This window comes from Lactuca saligna, chromosome 7, assembly GCF_052625555.1.
Source record: "Lactuca saligna cultivar CGN05327 chromosome 7, ASM5262555v1, whole genome shotgun sequence".
NCBI lineage: Eukaryota > Viridiplantae > Streptophyta > Magnoliopsida > Asterales > Asteraceae > Lactuca > Lactuca saligna.
The window spans coordinates 67925214-67952259 of NC_136423.1; the positions used below are offsets into that span (position 1 = coordinate 67925214).

The 27046-nt window shown below is 39.4% G+C and overlaps 2 protein-coding genes across 2 annotated transcripts; both read right to left on the reverse strand.

The window, feature by feature from the left end:
- Nucleotides 1–2516: 2516 nt before the first annotated feature.
- Nucleotides 2517–10560, reverse strand: LOC145006048 (cadmium/zinc-transporting ATPase HMA3-like). Its single transcript, XM_078965138.1, has 9 exons — nt 10323–10560; nt 7615–7872; nt 7373–7470; nt 7009–7264; nt 6692–6829; nt 6290–6608; nt 6016–6218; nt 5734–5930; nt 2517–5658 (listed from the first exon to the last, which is right to left on the reverse strand). The coding sequence occupies exons 1-9, from the start codon at nt 10513–10515 to the stop codon at nt 3541–3543; spliced, it is 3780 nt and encodes a 1259-aa protein (XP_078821264.1). The 5' UTR covers nt 10516–10560; the 3' UTR covers nt 2517–3540.
- A 1426-nt stretch (nt 10561–11986) lies between these two features.
- LOC145007035 (uncharacterized) lies at nt 11987–13418 on the reverse strand. The gene is made up of 4 exons (XM_078966038.1): nt 13095–13418; nt 12560–12752; nt 12193–12436; nt 11987–12101 (listed from the first exon to the last, which is right to left on the reverse strand). The coding sequence occupies exons 1-4, from the start codon at nt 13416–13418 to the stop codon at nt 11987–11989; spliced, it is 876 nt and encodes a 291-aa protein (XP_078822164.1).
- Between the last annotated feature and the right edge of the window lie 13628 nt (nt 13419–27046).

Sequence of the window (27046 nt, forward strand, 5' to 3'; positions counted from 1 at the left end):
TTATGCCACGTGTCACTCGCAGATTATTCCAAAAGATAATTATCTTCTAAAATCCATAACTTTTGCATACGAGCTCCATTTTTTATGTTCATTATACCCACGTGTAGGCGGCAAAGTGATCCACAACTTTCATTTAGACTCTGTTGGCTAATTTTGACTTTATTTTTGAAGATATATTTTAACAGGCTTAGACAGGTAAAATCCGTTAAAAAATCATAACTTTGTCATCCGACACCCGTTTTCGTCTGTCTTTATATTGTTGAGCTTCTATTAATGGGATATTCAATTCACATTTAGATTGTGTCAGCTAAAAATCGATCGACCTAAAATTCGAATTTCAGATTGTGCACTACTATAGTAAATCTTAGAAAAATCATAACATCCTCATACGAATTCAGATTTGGATATTCTTTTTATGCACGTTCTCGGTTTAATGTATAATGTGACTTTTGTTTAGATCTCTAAGGCTAAAAAGTATTTTATCGCAAACTCACTTTTTACGATTCCCGGTGTCGTGTCGGTTTTGTCGTAAAACTTCGAAGGGTCATAACTTCTTCGTTATAACTCGAATTTTAGTGTTCTTTATATGTACGGAACCCTTGTGACATATATTATAGCTTGGTTAAGATTATTTATTCTAAATAATATTCTATCACAAAGTCATTTTTTATGCTTATTTTCTCTAAATTGACTAGCCTGAATCTGCAGGCGTTAGATGTTGGGCGTACATCTATGTACGCTAGGCGTACATGGGCATGCTGGATCAGGACTATGAGCCACGTATGCGGGGCGTACGTAGCCAAATGTTAAAACCCTAATTTTAAGCATGAGCCCTATTCAGGCACACTTATGACCTTTTGGCCCTCACTCTTACCAACCTCCACTACTATTATCATCCTTAAAACCCTATTTTTCCATTGAGAGTGATTTTTGAGCTTGGAACTGACTTTGGTTGTCGTTTTGGTGTATTTTCAAGAAGAAGAACTTGGTGTTCAAGCCTTGGATGTGGTTGAGCTTCAAGATCCAAATCTGTATTATCTTAGGAAGCTTTTGAAGGTAAAAATCTCATACCTTGTTGATCCTTTTGATTGCTAGAGTTAGGGTTTCTTTATAAGCTCATTTTGGTCCATGAATTCTCTTTTAGGAGTTTAGGCATATCTAGAAGCTATAAATGCTAGATCTTAGTCCATTTGGCTTGTTAGAAGCATAAAAATGTTATCTTGGTGGTTGATATGAATCCATGCATGAATCTAGGTTCTTTATGTGTGCTTTGATGAACAAAAATGGATGTTGGACTCCCATATGACATGTTAAGGCATAAAGTTGCCAACTTTATGCCCTAGGACCCCCTTAATAACCGAGATTTGGAAGTTAGAATAAGTGGATGCATGGATTAAGCACCAAATGGATGAAGGTGCTGAGCAACTTAGTACGTTGACCGTACCAAGGTGTACGCAACCTATACTGCATGCCGATCAAGTATGTTGCGCATACTGATATTATGCCGCGTGTACGCTCCCTGTGGGATTTTGCACATTTGTGGGGCTTTTGGGTCATTAGTCCTTAGCTGGTTTTGGGCCTTGACCTGTTCAGATCGGGTGGGCCTATGACTTCTGCTAATGGGCCTTAAGTGGTGTTGTTGGGCCTTTGTGGGCCTTAGAGCCTGTTACTTTTGTTTGGGCCAAGCATGGTTAGGCCCATTATGGGAAAGAAAATTGGGCCATTATCTTAGGAGCTTGGATTTAGGGTTTAGGCCCATGTTTTGGGATTATGAACTAATATTGATTAGGGCTATTTGTTTGTGATAGTGTGGAACCTTTCTTTTCAGCAGCCGAGCGTATTGTGTTTCCAGCAGACTAAGGTGAGTTTTCTCATTATATCAATAGGTCGAAGGCATCAAGGCCGACCCATTATTTTCATTATAAGATACAGATTACTTGTGGGATATGTGTATGAAAGACCATGGTTTCGCCCCTAGCACGTGTATGAAAACTGGCCCCTGGCAGTTGCATGAAAGACCGAGATTTGGCCCCTAGCATTTGTATGGAAGACCGGGATTTGTCCCCCGGCAAGATCTACATGTAAGACTATGATTTGGCCCATAGCATTAATTTGTATGTTGGTATGTGGTACTTTGGGGAAAACTTACTAAGCATTACTTACATATTGTGTTTATGGTTTCAGGTACTTCCGGTACTAAAGGGAAGGGCCCGACATGGTGGCACAAGCTTCTCTCCCATTATTTCCACATTTTGATATTGTACTCTGATGATGTGATATTTATACATTATGATGGTTTTTGAACAAAATTTTATACTTGTAGTACTTGATTTAAAAATGAAAATTTTTATCCTGTTTTAGGCTGTTACAATTTATATATGTTGTAGTCTGCCTCTTATAACCTTAACTGTTTTTTTAGAGAAAACCAAGGAGTACATTATTTGAATACAAATACAAAAAAAGATTACATCATGATTTATATATAAGTAGGATATCTTGGAAAATATTTACTCGGTCATAATGTTTGATAGGCGTCCAAACAGTTGGTACTAAAACAATTATATGTAAGGTTCTTGGAACACCTAATAATAATATTCCTTTTTTTTCAAGCCATGCCTCTTGAACACTTTCTTACAGTTTTCTCAAATCACCGCATGTGATCCACGAATATTCGATGTTGCATTATTCTTCCTCTTTAACCTGATTCCTACAACTCTGAGATTCCATATCCTTTCTTCCCTTACAACATTTAGTTTCTTGTACCAATTTCTTTTATTTATGTGGTTGTAGCACAAGCTTTACCTCTTGAACCTCTTAACCACAACTACCTATGCCACAACTCTTGTCTTTAACTGTTGAACAACAACCACCACCCATATCACAACAGTTAAATTTGAATCAAAATAACCACCACCCATATCACAATACATGTCATTAGCCATTGAACCAAAACCATCTGCATCACAACAATCGTATTTTACTTATAAACCACAACCCCCCTCTCTTTGCAACAATTGTCTTCAACCTTTAAATGATCATCACCCACATCATGACACTCGCCTCTAACTTCCGACCCATATCAAAAAAACTTGTATTTAGTATCTAAATAATAACCACCCACAATATAGCCTTTATCTTTAGCCTATGAAGCACAACCTTCCACATCCCAATACTTGTTTTCAACTTCTAAATGACAATCACCCACATCATAAAAATTGTCTTTAACCTCTAATGAATAATCAACGATATCATGACACTTTTCTTTACTTCTAAACCAAAACCACCCACATCAAAATAATTTTCTTTAGAATGTGAACAACATCCACCTACATCATTAAGTTTCTCCTTAGTCTCCGAACCACAACCACCCACATCAGAACACATGTCTTTAACTTTTTAAACACAACCACCTATATTGTAACAATTGTCTTGAACTTCTAAATAATAAGGACCCACATCACGACACCTTTTTTAACTTCCAAACCACAACCACCCACATCACAACGATTGTCTTTAGCCTCTAAGTAAGAAGCTCCCACATCACAACCTTCTTTTATTAGCCTTTGAACCACATCCACCCACATCACAACACTTGTCTTTAACTTCTGAACCACAACTAACCATATCATAGAAATTGTTTTTAACCTCTAAATCATAAGAACCGACATCATGAACCTTCTCTTTAGCTTCTAAACCACAACCACCCATATCACAACAATTGTCTTTAACCTTTGAGAAACAACTATCCATATCACAACACTTGTCTTTAACTTCTAAACCATGACTACCCACATCACAAACATTGTCTTTTACTTCTAAAGAGTAACTACCCTTATTGCAATGATTTTCTCTAACCTTTAAACAATTACCACTCAAATCACAATACTTGTCTTTAACCTCTAAACCACAACCACCACCCATAGCACCACAATTATCTTTAACCTTTGAGACCAAATAACCAACACCCATATCACAACACTTTTCATTAGCCTTTGAACCAAAACCATCCACATCGTGAAACTTGTCTTTAACTTCTAAACGACAACTACCCACTTTGCAACAATTTTCTTTAACCTCCATATAATAATCACCCACATCATGAAACTTGCCTTTAATTTCTGATCTACAACAACCTACATCCGAACACTTGTCTTTAGTCTCTAAACAATAACCACCCATATCACAACCTTTGTCTTTAGCATTTAATCCATTACCATCCAGATCCCAACACTCGTCTTCAACTTCTAATTGACAATCACCCCCATCACAACAATTTTCTTTAATCTCTATACAATAATCATCCATATCATGACACTTATCTTTTACTTCTAAACCATAGCCACCTACATCAAAACACTTGTCTTTAATTTGTGAACAACAACCACCTACATCACAAATCGTTGCCTTAGGCTTCGAACCACAACCACCCACATCACAACATGTGTCTTTAACTTTTGAATCACAACCACCCATAACGTAACAATTGTCCTTTACCTCTATATAATAAGCACTCACATCACCACACCTCTTTTTAACTTCTAAACCACTTCCACCGACATCAGAAAAATGGTATTTAGCCTTTGAACAACAATCGCCCACATCACAACCCTTTTTATTATCCGCTGATCCACAATCACCTATATCACAACACTTGTCCATAGTTTCGGAACCACACTCACCCATCTTGTAACAACTGTCTTTAACCTCTAAACAATAAGCGCCCACATCATGAAATTTATCTTTAACTTCTAAACCATAGCCACCCATATCAAAACTGCTTTTAACCTTTGTACAACAACCACCCACATCACAACACTTTTCTTTACCTTCTAAGCCATGATCACCTACATCACAAGAATTGTCTTTTACCTCTAAAGAATAACTACCCTCATTGCAATGCCTTTCTCTAATCTTTGAACAATTACCACTTACATCACAACACTTGTCTTTAACCTCCAAATCAAAACCACCCCCGCTTACATCACAAACCCTTTCTTTAACTTGTGAATCACAACCACCTATATTGCAACAATTACGTCCAACCTTTAAACCAGAACTATCCATGTCACAACAACTGTCTTTAAGAACTAAATCACAACCACCCACATCACAACAATTGCTTTTAACCTCTAAACCACAATCATCCACTTCGCAACACTTGTCTTTAACCTTATAATTGGATAAGCATTGTGACTCATTACGTAAACAACTAGAATTCTTTTTCATGGTTCTCGATGTTACACCTCGTAGCAGAAGCATGCTATTAAATATGACTACCAAGCAGGTCCCCATGTCAGCAAGAACTGCAGCCCAAACCAACGGGTGACCTGCAATAGCTAAAGCTATTACCGCAGCCTTGATAACCATAGCAATCAATATGTTTTCAAATATCTTTCTACGAGTTCTTTTTGCAAGCCTCACAGCTACCGGGATTTTCCTGATATCATTTGACATCATAATCATATGTCCAGTCTCGTTTGCCAATGCAGATCCTGAAACCCCCATTGAGATCCCAATGTCTGCTGTTGCTAAAGCAGGAGCATCATTCATCCCGTCTCCAACCATAGCTACCGATGATTCCCTTTGCATTTCTTTAATGAGTGTGGCCTTATCTTGGGGTAGAAGTCCTCCACGAACCATGTCTAAAGCACCTCCTAACTGCCAATTAACCAAGAAGAGATTAAGTCGAAAGAAAATGAAGAATAATTTTAGAAAAATAATTTTTATAATCACCTCGTTTTGTGCGAAATTGGCTGCTTCTTGACAATCTCCGCTAAGCATTGTTGTCTTGATTCCCATCGATTTGAGTTCTTTAATTGCTTCCTTTACTCCAATCCGACATGAATCTGAGAGGCTAAATATCCCAACAAGTGAAGATCCCAAAAATACATATCCAGTCGACTTTCCTTGGTTATCAATTTGAGTGGGAACTAATATAATAGTTCAAAGATCAAGTTAGAAAAAAAAGACTAAGAATGACATGAAAATGTTATTAACACTTGCTACCATTCTTACCTTGTGAACACCCCGCTCGAACACCTATCTTTTGGTTTCCGATGTAAACATCTTTCCCATCAATCTTCCCATAAATTCCTTCTCCAGGAAAATCTTTGAATTCCTCCACATTGTCTGGATGTGGTTCGACAGAATGAGATTGCGCATAATCCACAAGTGCTGCAGCCATTGGATGACTAGACTTGCTCTCTATGCACGAAACCCTAAACTCCAAAAGAATTGTCAAATGAGAACGAAATTTACAAAAAAGAAGTTTTAAAAAGTTTAATTTTACCAATATAGCAATTTGTCAGTGTCGATGAGTGGATGGAAGTCTGAGACCGAGAACTCTCCTCTAGTGATTGTCCCAGTTTTATCAAAGCAAATAAATTTGACTGTAGAAAGTATTTCGAGGTATTCGGCACCTTTAATAAGAAGTCCAGATGTAGCTGCTTTTGACAACGCACAAAATGCAGCAATCGGAGTTGATAAGATAAGTGCACATGGACATGCACTTACCAAAACAACCAATGCCAAATGATACCATTTTTCCAGGTCGTGAACTCGCATAGCAGCTGGTATAGCCGCCAAGCTGGCAGCTACCACAACAACAGCTGCAAAACCCAAAAACCACAAACAAAATATTGAACGAGAAATCCCTAGAAACGAAAAGAAAATGTAAATATCAGAATTTTACCAGGGGTGTAATACTTGGCAAATTCGTCTACATATCTTTGGGTTTTAGATTTGTTGTTTTGAGCCTCTTCAACGAGCCTTGCCATTCTTGCCACTACACAAGCTTCGGCTACAGCTGTAGTCTTAACACTAATATAACCTAGAAAAAAACATTCAAAGTGTTGCCAAGGTAAGTGATTTCTGAAAAGTACCTTAGAAGAATGATAACAAATATAGATCAAGTTAGGATTCAACACTCTTAGTTTTTTGTGTTAAATGGGTGTTTCTTTATTAAGTCAGAGAAATATAAATAAGTTATAAATACGAATGGTGGCATACCATTTAGATTGAGTGTCCCTGCAAAAACGATGGAATCTACTTGTTTATACACCGGAAATGATTCACCAGTTAGTGTTTTCTCATCGACTTCACATTTCCCTTCCACGACTATTCCATCAATGGGGATCATGGTCCCGGCTTTGACTGCAAGCCTTGTGTTGACTTTGACTTCGCTAGTGTTGACTTCTTCACCAGTGTCGGCTAATACAGCCTTCTGAGGAGCTATATTCATCAATGATGACATCACAGCAGTGGCCTACATATAAAATTTCCATCGGTCATTTTCAAACAATAGGATTTTTTGTTTTTTCTTATATATACAATCATCATTTGCATGCTTTTGAGAAAAAAGGTGGTACTACACCTTGTGACTTGCTCTTGCCTCCAGCCATTCAGATATAATTAATAAAAACACAATTGTGCCGGCTTCCCAGTAATCCTTTAAGGCAATTGATCCTCCAACTACAAATATTAACAAATGCATTTACTTATATGAATCATTTACTCTTATGATTAATATGAACATATGTTACTGCGTTTGTCACAAAATTTCACATTTACATACATATAAATTTATTATAAGAAAAAAGATATTAAATAATGTACCTGCAATGAGCATGAGAAGATTGATGTCGAATCTGAAAATTCGTAGAGATGCAAAGGCTTTCAAAGTTAAGGGTACGATGCCGACAGCAACAGCTCCAAGGGCCAACCATTTAAATGGCGAATAAAAATATTTCAAAAATGAAAGCAAAAGCAGCACACCACATCCGACGGCGTATGGGCTTGGCCACTTATTTCCATACTTTTGAACTCCTTTCATCCTCACATTTGCTTCTAATCGTGCTTTGTTTAGCGCCTTAACTAAATTAAGGATAAAAGAAAAGAAAACAGTTATCACATGACACATATCACATATGAATTATGAACATTTCTCAAATATGTATTTTTGACGTCTTTGGCCAGGACCTTTAAAGGCATTCATGCAAAAGTAAAAATGGAATTTTAAATATAATTTTTTTTATATAAGCAAAGTTCATTAATACTGATAAATTGAATACATATATTCATATGCATAAAAAATATTTAGTCACTGATTTGTCACTCAACGAACAATTTGTCATTCAAAAAAAGAGTAAGTGATCTGTCACTCATCACTTTGTACGTAAGATCATCTCCAATGCATTGAACTCATATATGAGTTCAATGGGTTGACACATATACATTCCACTTACTATACAACTTTACCCATTAAACTCTACACTCCATTAAACTCTATACAATTTAATGGATTATCACATCATTTATCATTTTCATTTTATTTATTGTTATTTTAAAAAAATAATAATAATTAGCATGAAATTAAAAATTAAAAACTACAATTAAAATAACATTAATTTAAAATAAAAATAAAAAATAATATATATATATATATATATATATACACACACACACACACAGAGAGACGACGGTTCAATTAAGAAAAAAGAAAGGTTGAGAACGAAAGAATTAATCTGAGCAATTCATTTCGAATATGTCGCTAAGAGTATTCACAATGCATAATTCAATGGAAGAGTTGAATAAGGTAGCATGTCTATTTGACATTCAATGAATTAAACTCTACCATTGTGGGATATCATGTTGACATTCAATGGATATGGAGTTCAACGGTCATTGAACTCTTCAATGGGAAAAATGAAACATTTTAACTATTAAATATATATTCCATTGAACTCTATTGAGTTCAATGCATTGTAGAAAAATTAATATAAAGTTGTATAGTAAGTAAAAATGATGATGTGTCAATCCATTAAACGCTAACAAGTTTAATGCATTGTGGATACCCTAAGCATTCCAACGTATCAGACCTACAAAACAGTATATATATATATATATATATATATATATATATATATATATATATATATATATATATATATATATATATATATATATATATATATATATATATATATATATATATATATATGGGTAAAGTGAATATACCTAACAACCTTATATAAGCTTAGGTACCTAACCACATCATACTACGTAATTTTGTATCATATCTGCATTGTAATCACCCAAAGTTCTTAAAATTCAACCTCATAACTTGATTGCTTCCAAAATCTTTGGATTTTAACCATTATCTTCCTTCAAATGACGTTTTTCTATCGGAGATCCTCTGGTGGGCTTCATATACTACCGTTACAAATCAAATGGTGTATGAGGAATATAATAGTGAATGTTTGAAAATATTGGAAGTAAATCAAGTTAAGGGTTGAAGTTTAAGAACCTTAGACAATTGCAATGGAAATATAATGCAAAACAATGTAGTATAATGTTGTTAGGTACCTAAGCTTATATAAGGTTGTTAGGTATATTCACTTTACCATATATATATATATATATATATATATATATATATATATATATATATATATATATATATATATATATATATATATATATATATATATATATATAATCAAGTTCATTTGAGACCATGCTAATTTTGTGAGACCGTGAGATCAAATCTAAAAATAATTTTAGAATGCAAAATAAAAGTAAAAATCCAAAAATTCTTTTTTTAATTATTATTTTCGGAACTTTAATTACCTAAAAAAAACATTACCATTTTTTTTAAATACGTGAAATATTCTAATAAAATATTATACTGTAAATATTTTATTGTGATTTTTAGAATATTAAAATATATTCTATTAGATTTGTCAAATATGTAGAATATTCTAATATTCTATTGAAATATGTAAAAAAAATAAATTTTTTTTAATATTTTTTAATTTTTTTGTTATTTTATTTTATTTTATTTTTTTGGAAAATATAAATTCCGAAAATAATATTTAAATTTTTTTTCGAACATTTTGAACTCTTTTGCATTTTAAAAATATTTTTTTATCTACCAATTAAATAAATTATAAATGTATAATCTCAATCTTAAAGGATAAAAATAACACGTGATGTAAAGAAACAATACAATACCAACTTTACCATAAATCTGGTTGTTATCATTATCCAATTAAGTATATAGTTCCAAAACGAAGCCTACAAACAGAGTACTAGCAGATCGACTACAAGCATACCAATATTCACAAAATGTATTTGGAAAGACATGAAGGTTCATCAGTAGTTTGGGAAATATCTGACAATATTGTTTTAAGGTAAATCTAAGTTCTTGCACTATATACGCACTCATGGGAGGAGACTAGGGGATATGCTCTAAGTTAGATTTAAAACATGCAATTTAAAACTAATCTCCAAACAGGTGCATATACATAGATAGTGATCATTACCGATTTGAAACTGAGAAATGAGGGTGGCGTCATGAACCACAATGACAGTTCTGGAAGGAACGATGACAGAGACATTGTGAACGCCTTCAAGAGGTGTAAGAATCTTCTCAATCAGTGACACCTCCGATGAACAGCATAAACCAAGCACATCGAAATAGCTTTTCTCCAAATGCTTTTTCGAATCTTCCTTCATCTTTGTGTCTCACAATATGCCAATTCTTGGGGGCAAGAAAGCAAGAGTATAGGTGTGAAAACTGAGGAACGAAGTGATCAATGGTGGCATGCAGTGAGAAGAAAGGACGCTTATTTGTAGTGCAAGAAGGGGGTATTGGGTCGATTAAACAAACATTATTTCTTTGATCATTGGAATTTTAATAAACACAAAAAGCAAATACAATAAAATCTTTATAGTTTTGAAAATTATTTCTTTCAGTCCTAACTCTTTTTTGTGTGTGTGTCTTTAAACCTTTAATGGAACTTTTGTTAATGCCACTTGTTTAATTATACTTTGTTTGACGTCAAACAAGACACTAGTCTTTCTTTGTCTTTTCTTTTCCCTTTCGGTCAAACAAACAACCTATATCCATCGCACACCATCTTGGCGGATAGCATTCGGCTATGGGCACCTCTCATTGTACTCTCTATTCCTTCGGCTCGTGATATCCTCTCATTGTACGTGACGGTTGTCCCAAATAATTATATATCTTTTTGAGAAAATCAAAATATGCCCAGAAATTGGGTAACGTTTAACACAATGACCAAGATTTAGAAAAATACTTAAAAAGGCAAGACAACTTGTCCACTAGGAAATTATTAACCATTCTTCAAAATAAAACTTTTGACCATAGTTCAATCTTTTTATGTAATTAGGTTTCGTATCAGATATGATTTAACCAATTAGAACCTGATTACGAATATATGAAATGAACCCAATTGGAACAGGTTTGAAAAGTCATGAAACCGATTTAAAGAAAGTTTTATTTGATCCGATAAAAAAATGTCTTTTTAATTCATCACTTCAACAAAATTTTGTTGATACAAGGATTCCGATGCTGCCCAAGAAAGGTCTGATCCCTTCGCCGAGAATCGTCTGTACTAAACATAAAAGTAAAAAGATATCGTTTTGACACCTTGAATGGTTGCGAATAGACCAAAAACGTCTTACATCATGATCATGAAGCCTTGATTTTTACTTATCAGCCTATTTTTTTTTATCAACCATATGAAATCGTTAAATCCTAACACCGAAATCAAATTTGGCAAAACTCAGCATTAATAGTCTTAAATAGGATTTCCAAAAAACGATTCATATACTATTTGTAACCCGATTATGTAGTTTAGGGTTTCTAGGTTAGAAACTGGATTCGGTTTTTTTGGAAACGGTATTATTAAAACACCATGATTAGCAAGTAACTAAATCATTAAAAAGAGAAAACAAAGGTCTGAAAAAAAAAAAAAAAATTACAAGAAATGTGCAAAAGGTGAATAGCACCACTCCACCCAACTACCACAACCCGCAGAGCTCCTATACTTACACCAATTATAGGATGTGGAAATAATAGTATCCACCACTTTTGTAGGGACGGTATAAGAATTTTTGAACACCCTATCATTCCTGGCTAGCCAAATAGACCAAATGGTACAGTAGAAAATCATACTTCTAATCACCCTTCTTTTACACCTGTTTCCACTGGTAGCCACCAAATCGAGAAAGTCCAACATATTGCTAAATCTCCTAGCCTGAAATCTGCACCATTTGAAGATCCAGTTATGAACCTCCTGAGCATATTCACATTGAAGAAAGAGATGATTTTCCGTTTCCGAATCATTGCCACACAACGGGCAGTGGTGATATCGAGTTTGAACTCACCTCTTCGCTAAGGAATCTGCCACTGGAATACACCCTAGCATAGCTCTCCAAACGAAGCACCGAACCTTGAGAGGTATAAGCTTTGACCAATAGATAGTAGGGCATGTATAGCATGTCAATTTTGAGTCTATAATAAGCCTCATGTCGTCCACCTTGTATATACCATCTGGAGTCAGGGAGAATCTGAAACCGTAAGGTTGGGAGGTCCCCGTCACTTCCATGTCACCTATGTCACGGTATAGGCCTAATAATTCATGTAAGAAGCAACTTTTAACTTTTTCAAGTTTATATAAATGTGGATATTTGACTTGGAATGGGATTTTTCCACACCACGAATCCTTCCAAAACAAAATTTTCACACTTTCACCTGGTATGAGGTTGAAATACTCGAGGCAATCTATGTGGAGAGTCTCAAGGGAATTAATGGCTTTATGAATATTATTCCAAATACCAGATGAAGTTTTCTTAGCAATGTAGGTAGCTGGCTTTTTGCTAACGTTATGAATGCTCACGATGACATGCTTCCATAGACTATTATCGTCGTTCATTAATCTCCACCACTATTTAATCAACAAGGCTAAATTTTGTGCTTTTAATGTGGACATGCCAAGGCCACTAACAACAATAAGAGCAATAATCTTTGACCAATCAATCCAATGTATTTTTCGGTTCAACTCCCCCCCCCCCCCCCCCAGGAAGTTACGTCTAATTTTCTCCAATTTATCGATTATCCCATGTGGTGCCTTGAATAATGACAAGTAATATGATGGAAGGCTATTCATAATTGATTTAATGAGAGTTATATGGTCGCCGAATGACATTGTTTTAGCTTTCCAGTCAGACAATATGGATTTGAATTTGTCCAAGATAGGTTGTTGATGTTTAACTAAACCCATGTTTACCTCTACGTGTATCCCTATATAAGTGAACAGGAAGAAGCCTGTTACGTACCCCAATAAGCTAGCCATTGATTGAATTTCAGAAGTCGAGGTTCCAACACCAAATAGGCGGGATTTTAAGAAATTTACCTTGAGGCCAGAGGATATGTGGAAGCATTTCAAGAGTGCGGAGAGATTCTTTATACTAGACCGATCCCAATCTCCCACATAAAATGTGTCATCTGCATAGAACAGATGGGAGAGAGTGGAACCATTTACAGGTAGGTTTAAACCAGCTAACAAACCTATCTCTCTAGCGTTCTTGATGGCATGGTTCAATCCTTCCATCGCTATTATAAATAAAAAGGGGGCAAGTGGATTGCCATGGGCCCATAGCGAACACCTTTCGTTGTGACGAATTCATCTACGGGTGACCCAATTACCAGAACCGAAGTGCGGGAAGAGGAGAGACATCCCCTGATCCACCATCTCCATTTTCCTCCAAAGTTCATTTGTTCCATGATGGAATCAATGTAGCTATAGTTAACAGAATCGAATGCCTTTTCGAAATCGACTTTAAGCATAAAGATTTCCTTGTTGCTCCTTTCTGCCCAGGAGGCAGAGAACAGCGAAAACTTGGTCAAAATTTTCAACAATTGGATTCGGTTAGATATGATTTTGGCCAAAACGGGTTATCACTCATCGAAAAAAACTGAACCAAATTTAAAAACTACATCGACATAATTTTTAATTTAGTATGTGCACCTCTCAGATGCGAAGAAAGATGATTATTGTTGTCAAGACCCTTTCCCCGACGGTAGCCCATGTCATAAACATTTTCATCATGATCGATAATATCCAATAATGATGCATGATCATATATTGGATTGTAACAGCCCGAAATCCAAGTATTCTTCTTTTGGCCTTGCATCTTGGTTAAGTTGTTAATTTAGGGTTTTCATGGTAGGCGAGTACGTTGCACGTACTCGCGCGCCTCATTTGGATGCGTTCCCCCTCAGGTACGCTGGGCGTACCCAAGGTTACGCATGGCGTAACTTTCTCAGATCTAAAAACCCTAATCTCTTTGGAGGGCTATAAAAGGAATGTGTGGCTGGACTTCTCAGCCACCATCCCTCAGAGTGAAACCATAAATAGTGTGTGCATTCGTTCTTTAGCCATTGTGTGTGTATTCTAAGCTTGGTGGTGCAATTCCAAGGTTGCAAAGGAGAAGAAGGGCTTGTTGGAGAGGCTAGACGTGGTGCTCAAGTGTAGATCTGAGCTTTTCAAGGGTTAAAGCTTCATTGTCAGGTAAAAAGTTTGGATCTTGTCACTTGGTTCATGTTATATGCTTAAGGTAGCCTTTTCTAGGGTTTAAGTCCCAAAAGTGGAGACTTTTGTGCAAATGGCCTCCATAAGCTTAGATACTTCATATTTCTGATCTATTGGAGTTGTAGACTCATAAAAATGGCATCTTGGATGTGGGTATTGCACCATGCATGAGATCTAGGTCCTTGAGTTGGAATAGAATGTTGTTGTGTGATGTTGGAGCCTTTACAGCCATGCCAAGGCTTAAAGGTCTCGACTTTATGGGTTAAGACACACTAAAAGAGTCGGATCTAGAAGTTAGAGTAATGGCTTAACCGATTAAGACCAGAAATGAAGAGTGTTTGATTCTGATGGTTACGCTGGGCGTAACTTCCAGTACGCGCAGCGTACTGGGTGGAGACCCCGATCCAGGGGATTGGCGATGTACGCCCCGCGTACATCTAGCAGTACGCCCCGCGTACTCTCTGGGTTGACTTTTGTTGACTTTTAGGGTTTTGGTCAACATGAGGACTTTAGGTCAAGGAAGGGTAAAATGGTCTTTTACCTTCTGAGGAATGATGACAAGGGGTAAAGTTTAGTGGTGGAAGTCTTTGTGTATTAAATGATATTTTTATGTTTAGGCGAGGTAGAGTCGTCGTTGGGATTCGGTGATAGCAAGGACGCGAGATCTTAGACTTTCCACGAGGTGAGTTTTCTCACTATACTGTACCCGGAAGGGTTTGACTGTGTGACCGGAAGGTCGGATATGTTATGAGATGTATGTATTATATGTGATAAGTTATTCGTTATATGTGCCATGTTTGATATGCTTGATATGGGCCGGAAGGCAGTATGTTATGGGCCGGAAGGCGAATATGTTATGGGCCGGAAGGCGTTGTGATGTGGACCGTAAGGTTGACGTGGGTAGGACCGGAAGATTTACCTAGTCGGGACGGAAGTCCCCTGAGACACATGGACCGAAAGGTCAGGGCCTGGAAAGGCATATGTGCGTAAGTTGTATTTTGGGGAACTCACTAAGCATTTATGCTTACAGTTGTTGTGTTATGTGTTTCAGGTACTGGCGAGGACCGTGGGAAGGCGCCGACGTGATCGTACACATTGTCGGGGAAGAAACTATTTTATGATCATTGGGATGTATTTGTTGTGACAATATTGTTCTTGTTTGAATTTGAAATGTTAAACAGGTTTTTGATGTTTACAAAAATGAAAAATTGGTTTTAAAATTTACGTCGTTACAAGTTGGTATCAGAGCCTTGGTTTGAGGGATTCGGATACACCTTCGGGCGTAACTGAACTCAAACCGGGGATTTGAGAAATTTTTAATTAATAAAATTAATAAAAATTTGATAAGAGATTTTGAAACAACCAAATAAGAAAAAGTGTGTACGGTCAGCTAGCGCCCTAACGGTAAAATCCCCAAAATACTCTTACAATATGTGTTATGAGATATGATATGCTATGATATGCATGCTAGTAGACTAGGTATTCATATTAGGACTAGAGTGGCCTGATTTGTGATGCCTTAGTCTAGGGAAATCTACTGCTGTGAGGTGCTTTGAGAGCGAGTGGGTAGCTAGTGCATGGCAAGAATAGAGTACTCATGATCCGGGGTTTGGGGAGGAGGACTTGGGGTGAATGTTGATGCGGTGTAGTTGGTAGTATTGGGCCCATACTACTGAAGACACCGGGTCAGTAGGCAACCCAAGTAAGAATCCCTGGGTATCGGAAACTGAGTAGGGTTGTATTATCGAGTGCGATTATGCTCGATAGAGTCTCTGATATTTCTATGTTGTATTTCAGAGGCATCATGGTTGGACCACGCCACAGACCTGGTACGAGCAGTGTGAGTGACGAGGAGCTTCGTCAGATGATTCATGAGGAGGTGGCTGCAGCGATCCGGGCTGAGATTTTGGAGATGTTTGGGTCTATTAACACCACACTGATAGAGACTTTTGATGAGCGGTATGCCGCGATGACTGAGGCCGCAGCCGCTGCAGCTACCGCAGCTGTGGCCGCTGCCAGACCACAGGGAGGTGACTCGTTGCTATTCCGGGAGTTCAACAACATGAAGCCACCCGAGTTTGACGGGATGCAGGATCCGATCGCTGCGATGAGATGGATTGCTGATATCGAGGGATGCTTTTACACTTGTTCATGTCCGGAGCATCTGAGGGTTCGGTTCGCTTTGAACCAGCTCCCCCTGGGAGCAAAGGATTGGTGGAAGTTCGTGACGACGAATTTCACTCTAGCGGAGGTTTCAGTCGTGACTTGGGAGAGGTTTACTGCTATGATCAGAGACGAGTACGTTCCCCCGGTGGAGAGGGAACGGTTGGTTCAGGAGTTCTTGACCCTCAAGCAGGGTAATGATTATGTCACGGTGATCACGCGGAAGTTTCATGAGAGGGTGATGTTTTGCCCTAAGCAGGTGTCCACGGAGCAGGCTCGGATGAGCTGGTATTTGGGTGTGCTGAGGAGGGATATCCGGGAGTTCGTATCGAACTTGTCATACCAGACTTTTGTTGAGCTTCAGGCGAATGCCAGGAAGCGTGAGATCGAGTTGGAGACCCAAGCCAGGGAGGAGGCCGAGTCTCAACGGGTGGATCGGCGGCCGGCTCAGTCTCAGTCGGCAGCCAAGCAGACCAAGTCCACTGATTCGAGGTCGGGAGATCAGAAGGGTCGCACTTGCGGAAAGTGCGGCAAGTGTCACTAGGGGGCATGTCGATCGGGTGCTTGATACAAGTGTGGCAAGGAGGGGCACATTGCTAGGGATTGCCCCAAGGATTTATGGTTTGCTTTCATTGCAACCAGACCGGCCACCGAAAGGCCGAGTGCCCCCAGCTTCGCCAGGGTTCTACGCCTGCTGCTAGGGTTGCCGAGACTCGGCCGGTGAAAGCCGAGGCTCCAAAGGCTTGTGGGAGAGCTTTTCAGTTGACTGCGGAGGAGGTCCGTGCAGCACCTGATGTCGTAGCTGGTATGTATTCTTTCGCGTATTTACTTTTATGCTAAGATATTGTGCTTATATTATGCTATGCGTAGGTACTTTTCTTGTGAATTATGTACCTGATTTGGTATTATTTGACTCGGGTGCGAGTCGATCTTTTGTATCGTTGGCTTTTAACCAGCACATCGGTATTGATCGGGAGGTGATGAGTCAACCCCTGCGAGTTTCTATAGCGGATGAGAAAGTGGTCTACGCCACTGACGTGATTCGAGGATGTGTGCTAGAGATTTTTTGGGTCAAATTCCCTATAGACTTGGTTCCTATAGCGATGGGGGATGTCTGCGTCATCGTGGGCATGGACTGGTTGAGTAAGTTTGGGGCAGTCATTGACTGCGAGAGACAACTGGTGACTATTCGAGACCCTAGTAGGGGAGTGCTTACGGTGTATGGCGAGGGGACCCGGTGTGGGTCGGCGTTTTGTTCGGCTGCCAGGGCGAGGCAAAGTTTGCAGCAGGTCTGCAATGGATTCATAGCCTACGTGATGGATACTCGAGTGGCTGCGGGGAGGCCCAATTCGGTTGACGATGTTCCTGTAGTATGCGAGTTTTTGGATGTGTTCCCCGAAGAGTTACCAGGTGTGCCTCCGGAAAGGCAAGTAGAGTTCCGTATCGATTTGGTTCCGGGAGCGGCGCCCATCGCCAAGGCGCCTTATCGTCTCGCTCCACCGGAAATGCAGGAGTTATCCTCGCAGCTTTAGGAGCTGTTGGGGAAGGGTTTTATTCGACCGAGTAGCTAACCTTGGGGAGCGCCGATTTTGTTCGTCAAGAAAAAGGATGGTTCACACCGAATGTGTATCGATTACCGGGAGTTGAACAAGTTGACGGTTAAGAACCGGTATCTGTTACCTAGGATCGACGATCTGTTCGATCACTTGCAGGGGGCATCTTGGTTCTCCAAGATAGACTTGAGGTCGGTTTATCATCAGATGAGGGTTCGGGATGAAGATATTCAGAAGACTACATTCAGAACTCGTTATGGACATTATGAGTTTGTGGTGATGCCTTTTGGGCTCACCAATGCCCTGACTGCGTTCATGGATCTTATGAACCGGGTGTGCCGGCCGATGCTGGATCGGTCAGTGATCATATTCATTGATGATATTTTGGTATATTCGAGGTCTAGGGAGCAGCATGAGGAGCATTTGAGGGAAATTCTTGGGGTATTGAGATCGGAGAGGCTGTACGCCAAATTCTCCAAGTGTGATTTCTGGTTACGAGAGGTCCAGTTCCTTGGGCACCTTGTTAACCAGAAAGGGATATTGGTCGACCCGACCAAGATTAAGGCAGTGTTGAGATGGGAGGTGCCGAGATCGCCCACTGAGATCAGGAGTTTTCTGGGATTGGCCGGCTATTATCGAAGGTTTATCAAGGATTTCTCCAAGATCGTCGTGCCACTTACTAGGATGACCTGGAAGGGTGTTGCATTTTCGTGGGGATCGGAGCAGCAGTCCTCATTCGAGACCCTTCGTCGGAAATTATGCGAGATCCTGTACCACCCGGGCAAGGCTAATGTGGTGGCCAATGCATTGAGCCGTAGGGCGGAAAGCGCCCCGATCCGAGATATTTGTATGAGGTTGACGGTGATGACCTCGATTTTGGATGCCATTCGAGGAGCTCAGGCTGAGGCTGCGAAACCAGAAAACCAGAAGAGGGAGCGGGTTGTAGGTCAGGTATCAGGATTCGTTGCGGATGGTCGAGGGCTTATGACTTTTCAGGGTCGGATTTGGGCACCGTTTGTGGGCGGTGCACGTACTATTTTGATGGAGGAAGCACATCGATCGAAATTCTCGATTCATCCCGGGGCTACGAAAATGTATTTGGATATAAGGAAGGAGTATTGGTGGCCCTGTATGAAAAGGGATGTTGCATGGTTTGTTGAGAGATGCCTGACTTGTCGGCAGGTTAAGGCCGAGCACCAGCGTCCGCACGGTAAATTGCAGCCGCTAGAGATTCCCGAATGGAAGTGGGAATAGATTACCATGGATTTTATCACCAAATTGATGCAGACTGTGAGGGGAGTCGATACGGGTGATCGTGGATAGATTGACGAAGAGCGCTCATTTTCTAGCCATCAGCGAGAGCTCTTCTGCGGAGAAGTTGGCGGAATTATACGTGAGGGAGGTGGTATCGCACATGGGGTTCCGATGTCGATTGTTTCAGATCGCGATGTGCGTTTCACTTCCAGGTTTTGGAAGAAGTTTCATGAGGAGTTAGGTACGAGACTGCATTTCAGTACCGCATACCACCCGCAGACGGACGGACAGAGCGAGCGGACGATTCAGACGCTGGAGGATATGCTCCAAGCTTGTGTTTTGGATTTTGGAGGGAGCTGGGACACCTATCTACCTTTAGCATAGTTTTTGTACAACAACAGCCATCATTCGAGCATTAGTATGCCACCCTTTGAGTTGTTGTATGGGTGGAGGTGTCGTACCCCCATCTGCTGGGGAGAGGTGGGGCAGCGGGTGATGGGTAGCACGGAGATTGTACTCCAGATGACCGAGCAGATTCAGCAGGTCAGACAGAGGTTGTTGACCGCGTAGAGTCGCCAGAAGAGTTACGCGGACAGGCGGCGGTCCGAGCTTGAGTTTCAGGTTGGTGACCTGGTGCTCCTAGAGGTCTCTCCTTGGAAAGGAGTGATACGATTCAGGAAGAGGGGCAAGTTGGGACCCCGGTATATTGGACCCTTCAGGGTAATTGCTAGGGTAGGCCGGGTAGCCTACCGGTTGGATCTACCTGCTGAATTGGGGCAGATCCATGATACCTTTCATGTCTCGCAGTTGAGGAAATGTATTGCCGACGAGTCGGCAGTGGTGCCATTAGATGATATTCAGGTGGATGCAGGCCTGAACTATGTGGAGAGACCAGTAGCGATCAGGGATCGGAAAGTTAAGGTTCTAAGGAACAAGAAAGTACCCCTGGTACAAGTGCAGTGGCAACATCGGAAGGGGTCCGAGCTGACATGGGAGTCCGAGTCTGAGATGCGGCATCAGTATCTAGAGTTGTTTTCAGTATGAGACTTCGGGGGCGAAGTCTGATTCTAGTGGGGGAGAATTGTAACAGCCTGAAATCCAGGTATTCTTCTTTTGGCCTTGCATCTTGGTTAAGTTGTTAATTTAGGGTTTTCATGGTAGGCGAGTACGCTGCGCGTACTCGTGCGCCTCATTTGGACGCGTTCCCCCTTAGGTACGCTGGAAGTACCCAAGGTTACGCATGGCGTAACTTGCTCAGATCTAATAACCCTAATCTCTTTGGAGGGCTATAAAAGGAATGTGTGGCTGGACTTCTCAGCCACCATCCCTCAGAGTGAAACCCTAAATAGTGTGTTCATTCGTTCTTTAGCCATTGTGTGTGTATTCTAAGCTTGGTGGTGCAATTCCAAGGTTGCAAAGGAGAAGAAGGGCTTGTTGGAGAGGCTAGAACTGGTGCTCAAGTGTAGATCTGAGCTTTTCAAGGGTTAAAGCTTCATTGTCAGGTAAAAAGTTTGGATCTTGTCACTTGGTTCATGTTATATGCTTAAGGTAGCCTTTTCTAGGGTTTAAGTCCCAAAGGTGGAGACTTTTGTGCAAATGGCCTCCATAAGCTTAGATACTTCATATTTCTGATCTATTGGAGTTGTAGACTCATAAAAATGGCATCTTGGACGTGGGTATTGCACCATGCATGAGATCTAGGTCCTTGAGTTGGAATAGAATGTTGTTGTGTGATGTTGGAGCCTTTACAGCCATGCCAAGGCTTAAAGGTCTCGACTTTATGGGTTAAGACACACTAAAAGAGTCGGATCTAGAAGTTGGAGTAATGGCTTAACCGATTAAGACCAGAAATGAAGAGTGTTTGATTCTGATGGTTACGCTGGGCGTAACTTCCAGTACGCGCAGCGTACTGGGTGGAGACCCCGATCCAGGGGATTGGCGATGTACGCCCCGCGTACATCTAGCAGTACGCCCCGCGTACTCTCTGGGTTGACTTTTGTTGACTTTTAGGGTTTTGGTCAACATGAGGACTTTAGGTCAAGGAAGGGTAAAATGGTCTTTTACCTTCTGAGGAATGATGATAAGGGGTAAAGTTTAGTGGTGGAAGTCTTTGTGTATTAAATGGTATTTTTATGTTTAGGCGAGGTAGAGTCATCGTTGGGATTCGGTGATAGCAAGGACGCGAGATCTTAGACTTTCCACGAGGTGAGTTTTCTCACTATACTGTACCCGGAAGGGTTTGACTGTGTGACCGGAAGGTCGGATATGTTATGAGATGTATGTATTATGTGTGATAAGTTATTCGTTATATGTGCCATGTTTGATATGCTTGATATGGGCCGGAAGGCAGTATGTTATGGGCCGGAAGGCGAATATGTTATGGGCCGGAAGGCGTTGTGATGTGGACCGTAAGGTTGACGTGGGTAGGACCGGAAGGTTTACCTAGTCGGGACGGAAGTCCCCTGAGACACATGGACCGAAAGGTCAAGGCCTGGAAAGGCATATGTGCGTAAGTTGTATTTTGGGGAACTCACTAAGCATTTATGCTTACAGTTGTTGTGTTATGTGTTTCAGGTACTAGCGAGTACCGTGGGAAGGCGCCAACGTGATCGTACACATTGTCGGGGAAGAAAGTATTTTATGATCATTGGGATGTATTTATTGTGACAATATTGCTCTTGTTTGAATTTGAAATGTTAAACGGGTTTTTGATGTTTACAAAAATGAAAATTTGGTTTTAAAATTTACGTCGTTACATGGATTCTATGCGAAGTTGTGAAAAAATCAACCAAAAAGAGGTCCACAAGAAATTATTGCAGATATAAGCAGGACCATAAATTAATAAGGTAGATATTAAGTCTTGTTTTCTTGTTATTTAGTTATTTGTTTATTAATGTAAAATATTTTAGTAAGAGCAATACTTTGTAATGCATTTACTTTAATATCAAAATACACATTTAACTACAGATACATTTCACATCAATAATGCAATTGAATGTATATAGAGGACGAGCACGAGATCCCAAAAAACTTAAGCCAAACGCGTAGGATACAACATAGATTAGAGGCATCCAACACAATACGTGTTAGCAGATCATTACATTTGTATACTCTTATCTATTTGTATTATTAGATGTTTTTAACGACAAATCTAATCTAATCTTAAACTACTCCTTATTCATGAATATACATATGTCTCATATGAGACTTGGAACCCTCAACCTTAAGGAAGGAGGGTAACACATGATACCGTTGAGCTAGAAGCCTTTTAGTAATTCAATTCAAATCCATGAGAATTATTCACCATATCATGGTATCAAAGACTCATTCTAATCTTTCCTAAAGTCTCTCATTCTCTTCCACATTACCTTTCTCGTTCTGTTCTTCCTCCATACTTATCCTTTACTTTCAGCCTAAACCCTACCACACTACCATGCCCGACGACAACCACCCACATCCCTCTACACACAAGGCATATGTCAATACGATATCAAAATGTATGTCCTGTTAATCCTTGATCTTACCACCAATAACTACGATACCTGGAGCGACCTCTTTACCACCCACTACATTGCATACAATGTAGTCATTCACATTGACGGCTCATACGACCCTCTATATAAACACCTCCTACGAATCCCAAACGGGAGAAACTTAACGCCATAGTTAAACTATGGATGTTTGGATCCATTTCTCAATCACTTATTACCTCTACCTATACCATAAATGTAAATGCTCAGAAAATTTGGCTCAATCTCAATGCCCTCTTTTGTGAAAACAAATATGTCACATCTTTGCAACTTGAAACTGAATTTTGGAATATCTCAACGGGGGACCTGTCATCCATGACTATTTTACCAAAGTCAAAAGGCTTGTTGATTTACTAGAAATACTTGGCAAAAGGTGAAGGAAAAACATGTTGTGATTGACACCATCAATGGCTAATCTAGCATGTTAGATGGAATTGAAGGTATTATCCGACAAAATAAAGCCATCCCCCCTTTTTCTGAGATTTGATCAATGTTAGGTGTCGGAGGACAGCACCTTAACACCAACTGAGTTCCAACTTCGTCTCACTGTAACATACCGACTCCCAGGTATACTTTTAAAATCTTTATATTCATTTTATTGAATGAAATCAATGAGTTGGAGGCCCCAACTTGTCGTTTCAAACTTAGTCAGCCCGCATGATTTATGACTTCTACTCGACGAGTCGGAGGACCCCGACTCGACGAGTAGAGGACGTGCATGGAAACCCTAAATTTTAGGGTTTGCAACCTATTTAAAGAACTTATGGATTGTTTATAGCCTCCCTCATCATCATTACAGCCAGAGGAAGCCCTAGATCGAGTCCTAAACCCCCACTGTGTGTGTTGAGTGCTTGAAAGGTATTATTTGTTGATTTTGGAAGGGAAACTTGAAGAGTGAGGAGCTTGGATCAAAAAGGAGGAAGTGGATCTGCCATCTACTTCGTTTTGGCAACCAATTTGAGGATAAAGCTAATACCTTGACCCTTTCATGCTTAGATCCTCTTCTATGGATATTTATGGTCATTTTTGGGTTTTAATGGAGCCACTCTTGGGTTTAAGCTTGTCACAAGGATGTAGTCTCAGATCTGGACTCCTCTAGGCCCTAAATTCATAAAGTTATCAAATTTATCTTGTATTGTCCTTTCTCCATGCCCTAAACCTCATCCTAGACTTGGTTTTGGTGTTTTAAGCCATTTAAGACCTTGCATGCACGTAAAGTTAGCAACTTTACATGATAACTTCACCTTAGGAAGATAGATCTACAATTTGGAGCTTTGGGGTAGCTTAAAAATGTCTAAATGAGAAATAGGTTGAATGGACTCTACGAGTTTCATGGTCAAATCGACGAGTCAAATGAATATTGGTTGTTTTTGGTTTTTGCACGGACTCGGCGAGTCAGCGATATCACTTGACGAGTTAGTTAGGGTTTCCCAGACATTATGTAGACCACATAGACTCGACGAGTTGTCTGGAAACTCGACGAGTCAACTGGGATTTTCACGGTTTCCCAAGTTCTGAAGGAACTCGACGAGTCAGAGGACTACATGCGACGAGTTGGGTCAACATGGACTGTTGACCTTGACCGTTGGCTTTTACTTTGACCAAGGTTGACCAATTGGACTTCTAGGGGTATTTTAGTAATTTGGAAATTTATGGAAGTGGATCATTGGTGGATGTAGGTGTTTGAGTTGGAGCTGTATTTGGGGGAGTTTGACATGATCATCTCGGGCTACTTGTGAGGTGAGTTGTCCTCACCATACTAACAGGGTCGAAGGCACCGACACCGACCCTTTTCGTATTTGTATTTGGGTTTATTGCATGATGATATAGGAAAATGTTATGTTAGTGACTGGTTAGGCCTGTATCCTGGTTATAGGATGTTACTATGTTAGTGATCTGTTAGATCTGCATGACTACTTGTACATGCTAGCTAGCGTATGATATTTATGTGCACACGATTGTTTGATTTGGGGGTTAGGTTGAAGCGGACCTGCTTTGTGCTGAAGGCTAACATACCCAGGGCAGACTGAATAGACTACAGGCCCGGTAGGGCATACTAGTCATGCTGAAGGCCCGGCGAGCAGTTCGGATAGGTTGAAGGCCATGAGAAACAGTCCAGATGTGCCGATGGCTCAGAGAGCGATCCAGATAGACTGATGGCCCTGCGAGGCGGTCCAATCAAGTTGATGGCTCATTATGCATGTTGTTTGTTTGTATGATACAATTATGGTTTGTATGGCTTTGGTATTTTGGGGGAACTCACTAAGCTTCGGGCTTACTGTTGTTGATTATGTTTCAGGTACTTCTATTGATCGCGGGAAGGCGAAGGCGTAATCGTACCCCCTTATATTTTTATGATTTAGTTCTGGGATACTCTAACATGAAACCATTTTGAAAACAAATTTGTAATAATTATTGGTTTTTGAATGATTTAAAAAGTTTTAAATTGGCATGATTTTTATGGGTGTTATAAGTTAGTATCAAAGCCTTGGTTTGAGTGAATTGGAGGAAACACTCGTGTGTATGCAGTCTAAAACTAAGGACAAGATTTTAAAATGATTTCCAAAATACTAAAGGAGTATGCAAGTGTACGATCAGCCGGAGCCAGTAAATAGACCCCAAAATACCATACGGATTACTTTATTTTGTGATATGTTAGAGCAGCATGCTAGTACCAGGCTAGGGATCTTCAGGAATTTCAGGATAGAATTGCCTGATTATATGATGACTAGCAGCCTAGGGTTTTTCCTTATATGAAATTGACATCATTACTGTAGTTGCTTAGTGTATGCATCACAACTGTACATAATTAAGATCTTATAGCCTGAGAATGTTTGATTTGGCCTTATTTCCTATTCTTGTTTGATGTAGGTCTTAGGGTAGGATCAAGTATTCGAAATTCTATAGGGTCCAACATTATGTATGACTAGCATACACGAGTGCTGCGGGGTTTCCTCCTAAAACTCTAGCTTTGGCACCAAGCTACCTCAACTACATAAAGGCCTCCCTAGCACATAATTTCGTCCATGCATTCCCTCTAAGAGCCTTGGACGAAATCTTGGTCCCCCATGTCTCTCTCTATCTCTGTCTCTCTCTCTCTCTCTCTCTCTCTATATATATATATATATATATATATATATATATATATATATATATATATATAAAGGTTGTAAAAATCGATTGACGGTAGCTCGACGGTCGACTGGTGTTAAAGGATTAATCGGTCTTAACGGGGATTAATTGAGGATTAATCGGGGACCATAAAATATTAAAATGAATTAAATATTAATATATCTTAAGAAAAACAAGTACTTCAAAATTAGAAAATAAGAAAAAATGTAATTTGGAAATATGAAAATATGAACATTTTGGTATAATATTTGAAATTTTGAAATTTTTGGAGTAAAAAATCAATATTGGTTTTTTGAATTTTTTTTGAAATTTTTTTGACCTTTTTTTGACTTTTTTTTTTACTTTTTGACTTTTGTTGACCGATTAATCCCGCCAAAGCTAATTAATCATAAATTTCCGATTAATGCCCTAATCCTCGACGATTGGAGAACACCAAGTGATTAATCCACGATTAATCAGCGATTAATCCCGATTTCTGCAACCATGATATATATATATATATATATATATATATATATATATATATATATATATATATATATATATATATATATATAGTTTTTCTCTTGTTAGCTTGGGTGTAAACCATTAGAGGTACGACATTTGTGGTTCTTGCTTCCAAGAGATCTTCAAAGGAGAATTTTAGTTGTTTGCTATAACAACTAAAAGGTATTTAACACTAAACCTTTTCTTTAGTATTTCAGAAAATACCTAGGTATCCCTAGGGTTCTTATTTGATGTTCAAAGTTGTATGTTCAATTAGAGAAAACATAGATAAAGAATTATGGTTGCATGCACACATAGGATTTTTGTTTGTTATGCTTAAAATCCATTAGTGGTATCAGAGCCTTTGATTGTTTTCTATTGAATTGATTGCAATGATTGAATTGATCAAATTAGGTTTATGACATCTTAACCCTATCAGACAAGGATTTCGAAATTAGGGTTCCTTGGGCCCTAAGGTTTCAAAATTTAGGAAAGGGTTGAAACCCTTTCCCTTGCCCTTCAAGTTTCG

Bases quoted from the DNA above. Each gene is read 5' to 3' on its own strand.
- LOC145007035 (XM_078966038.1), bottom strand. From the start codon at position 13,418: ATGGAAGGATTGAACCATGCCATCAAGAACGCTAGAGAGATAGGTTTG. The intron at 12,753-13,094 runs GTAAACATGGGT...TTGATTAAATAG, and splicing joins ATATAGGGATACACGTAGAG to TGGTGGAGATTAATGAACGA. The intron at 12,102-12,192 runs GTGAGTTCAAAC...GAATATGCTCAG, and splicing joins GCAGATTCCTTAGCGAAGAG to GAGGTTCATAACTGGATCTT.
- LOC145006048 (XM_078965138.1), bottom strand. From the start codon at position 10,515: ATGAAGGAAGATTCGAAAAAGCATTTGGAGAAAAGCTATTTCGATGTG. The intron at 7,873-10,322 runs GTAATGATCACT...TCCTTAATTTAG, and splicing joins CATTTCTCAGTTTCAAATCG to TTAAGGCGCTAAACAAAGCA. The intron at 6,830-7,008 runs GTATGCCACCAT...GTTTTTTTCTAG, and splicing joins AGGGACACTCAATCTAAATG to GTTATATTAGTGTTAAGACT.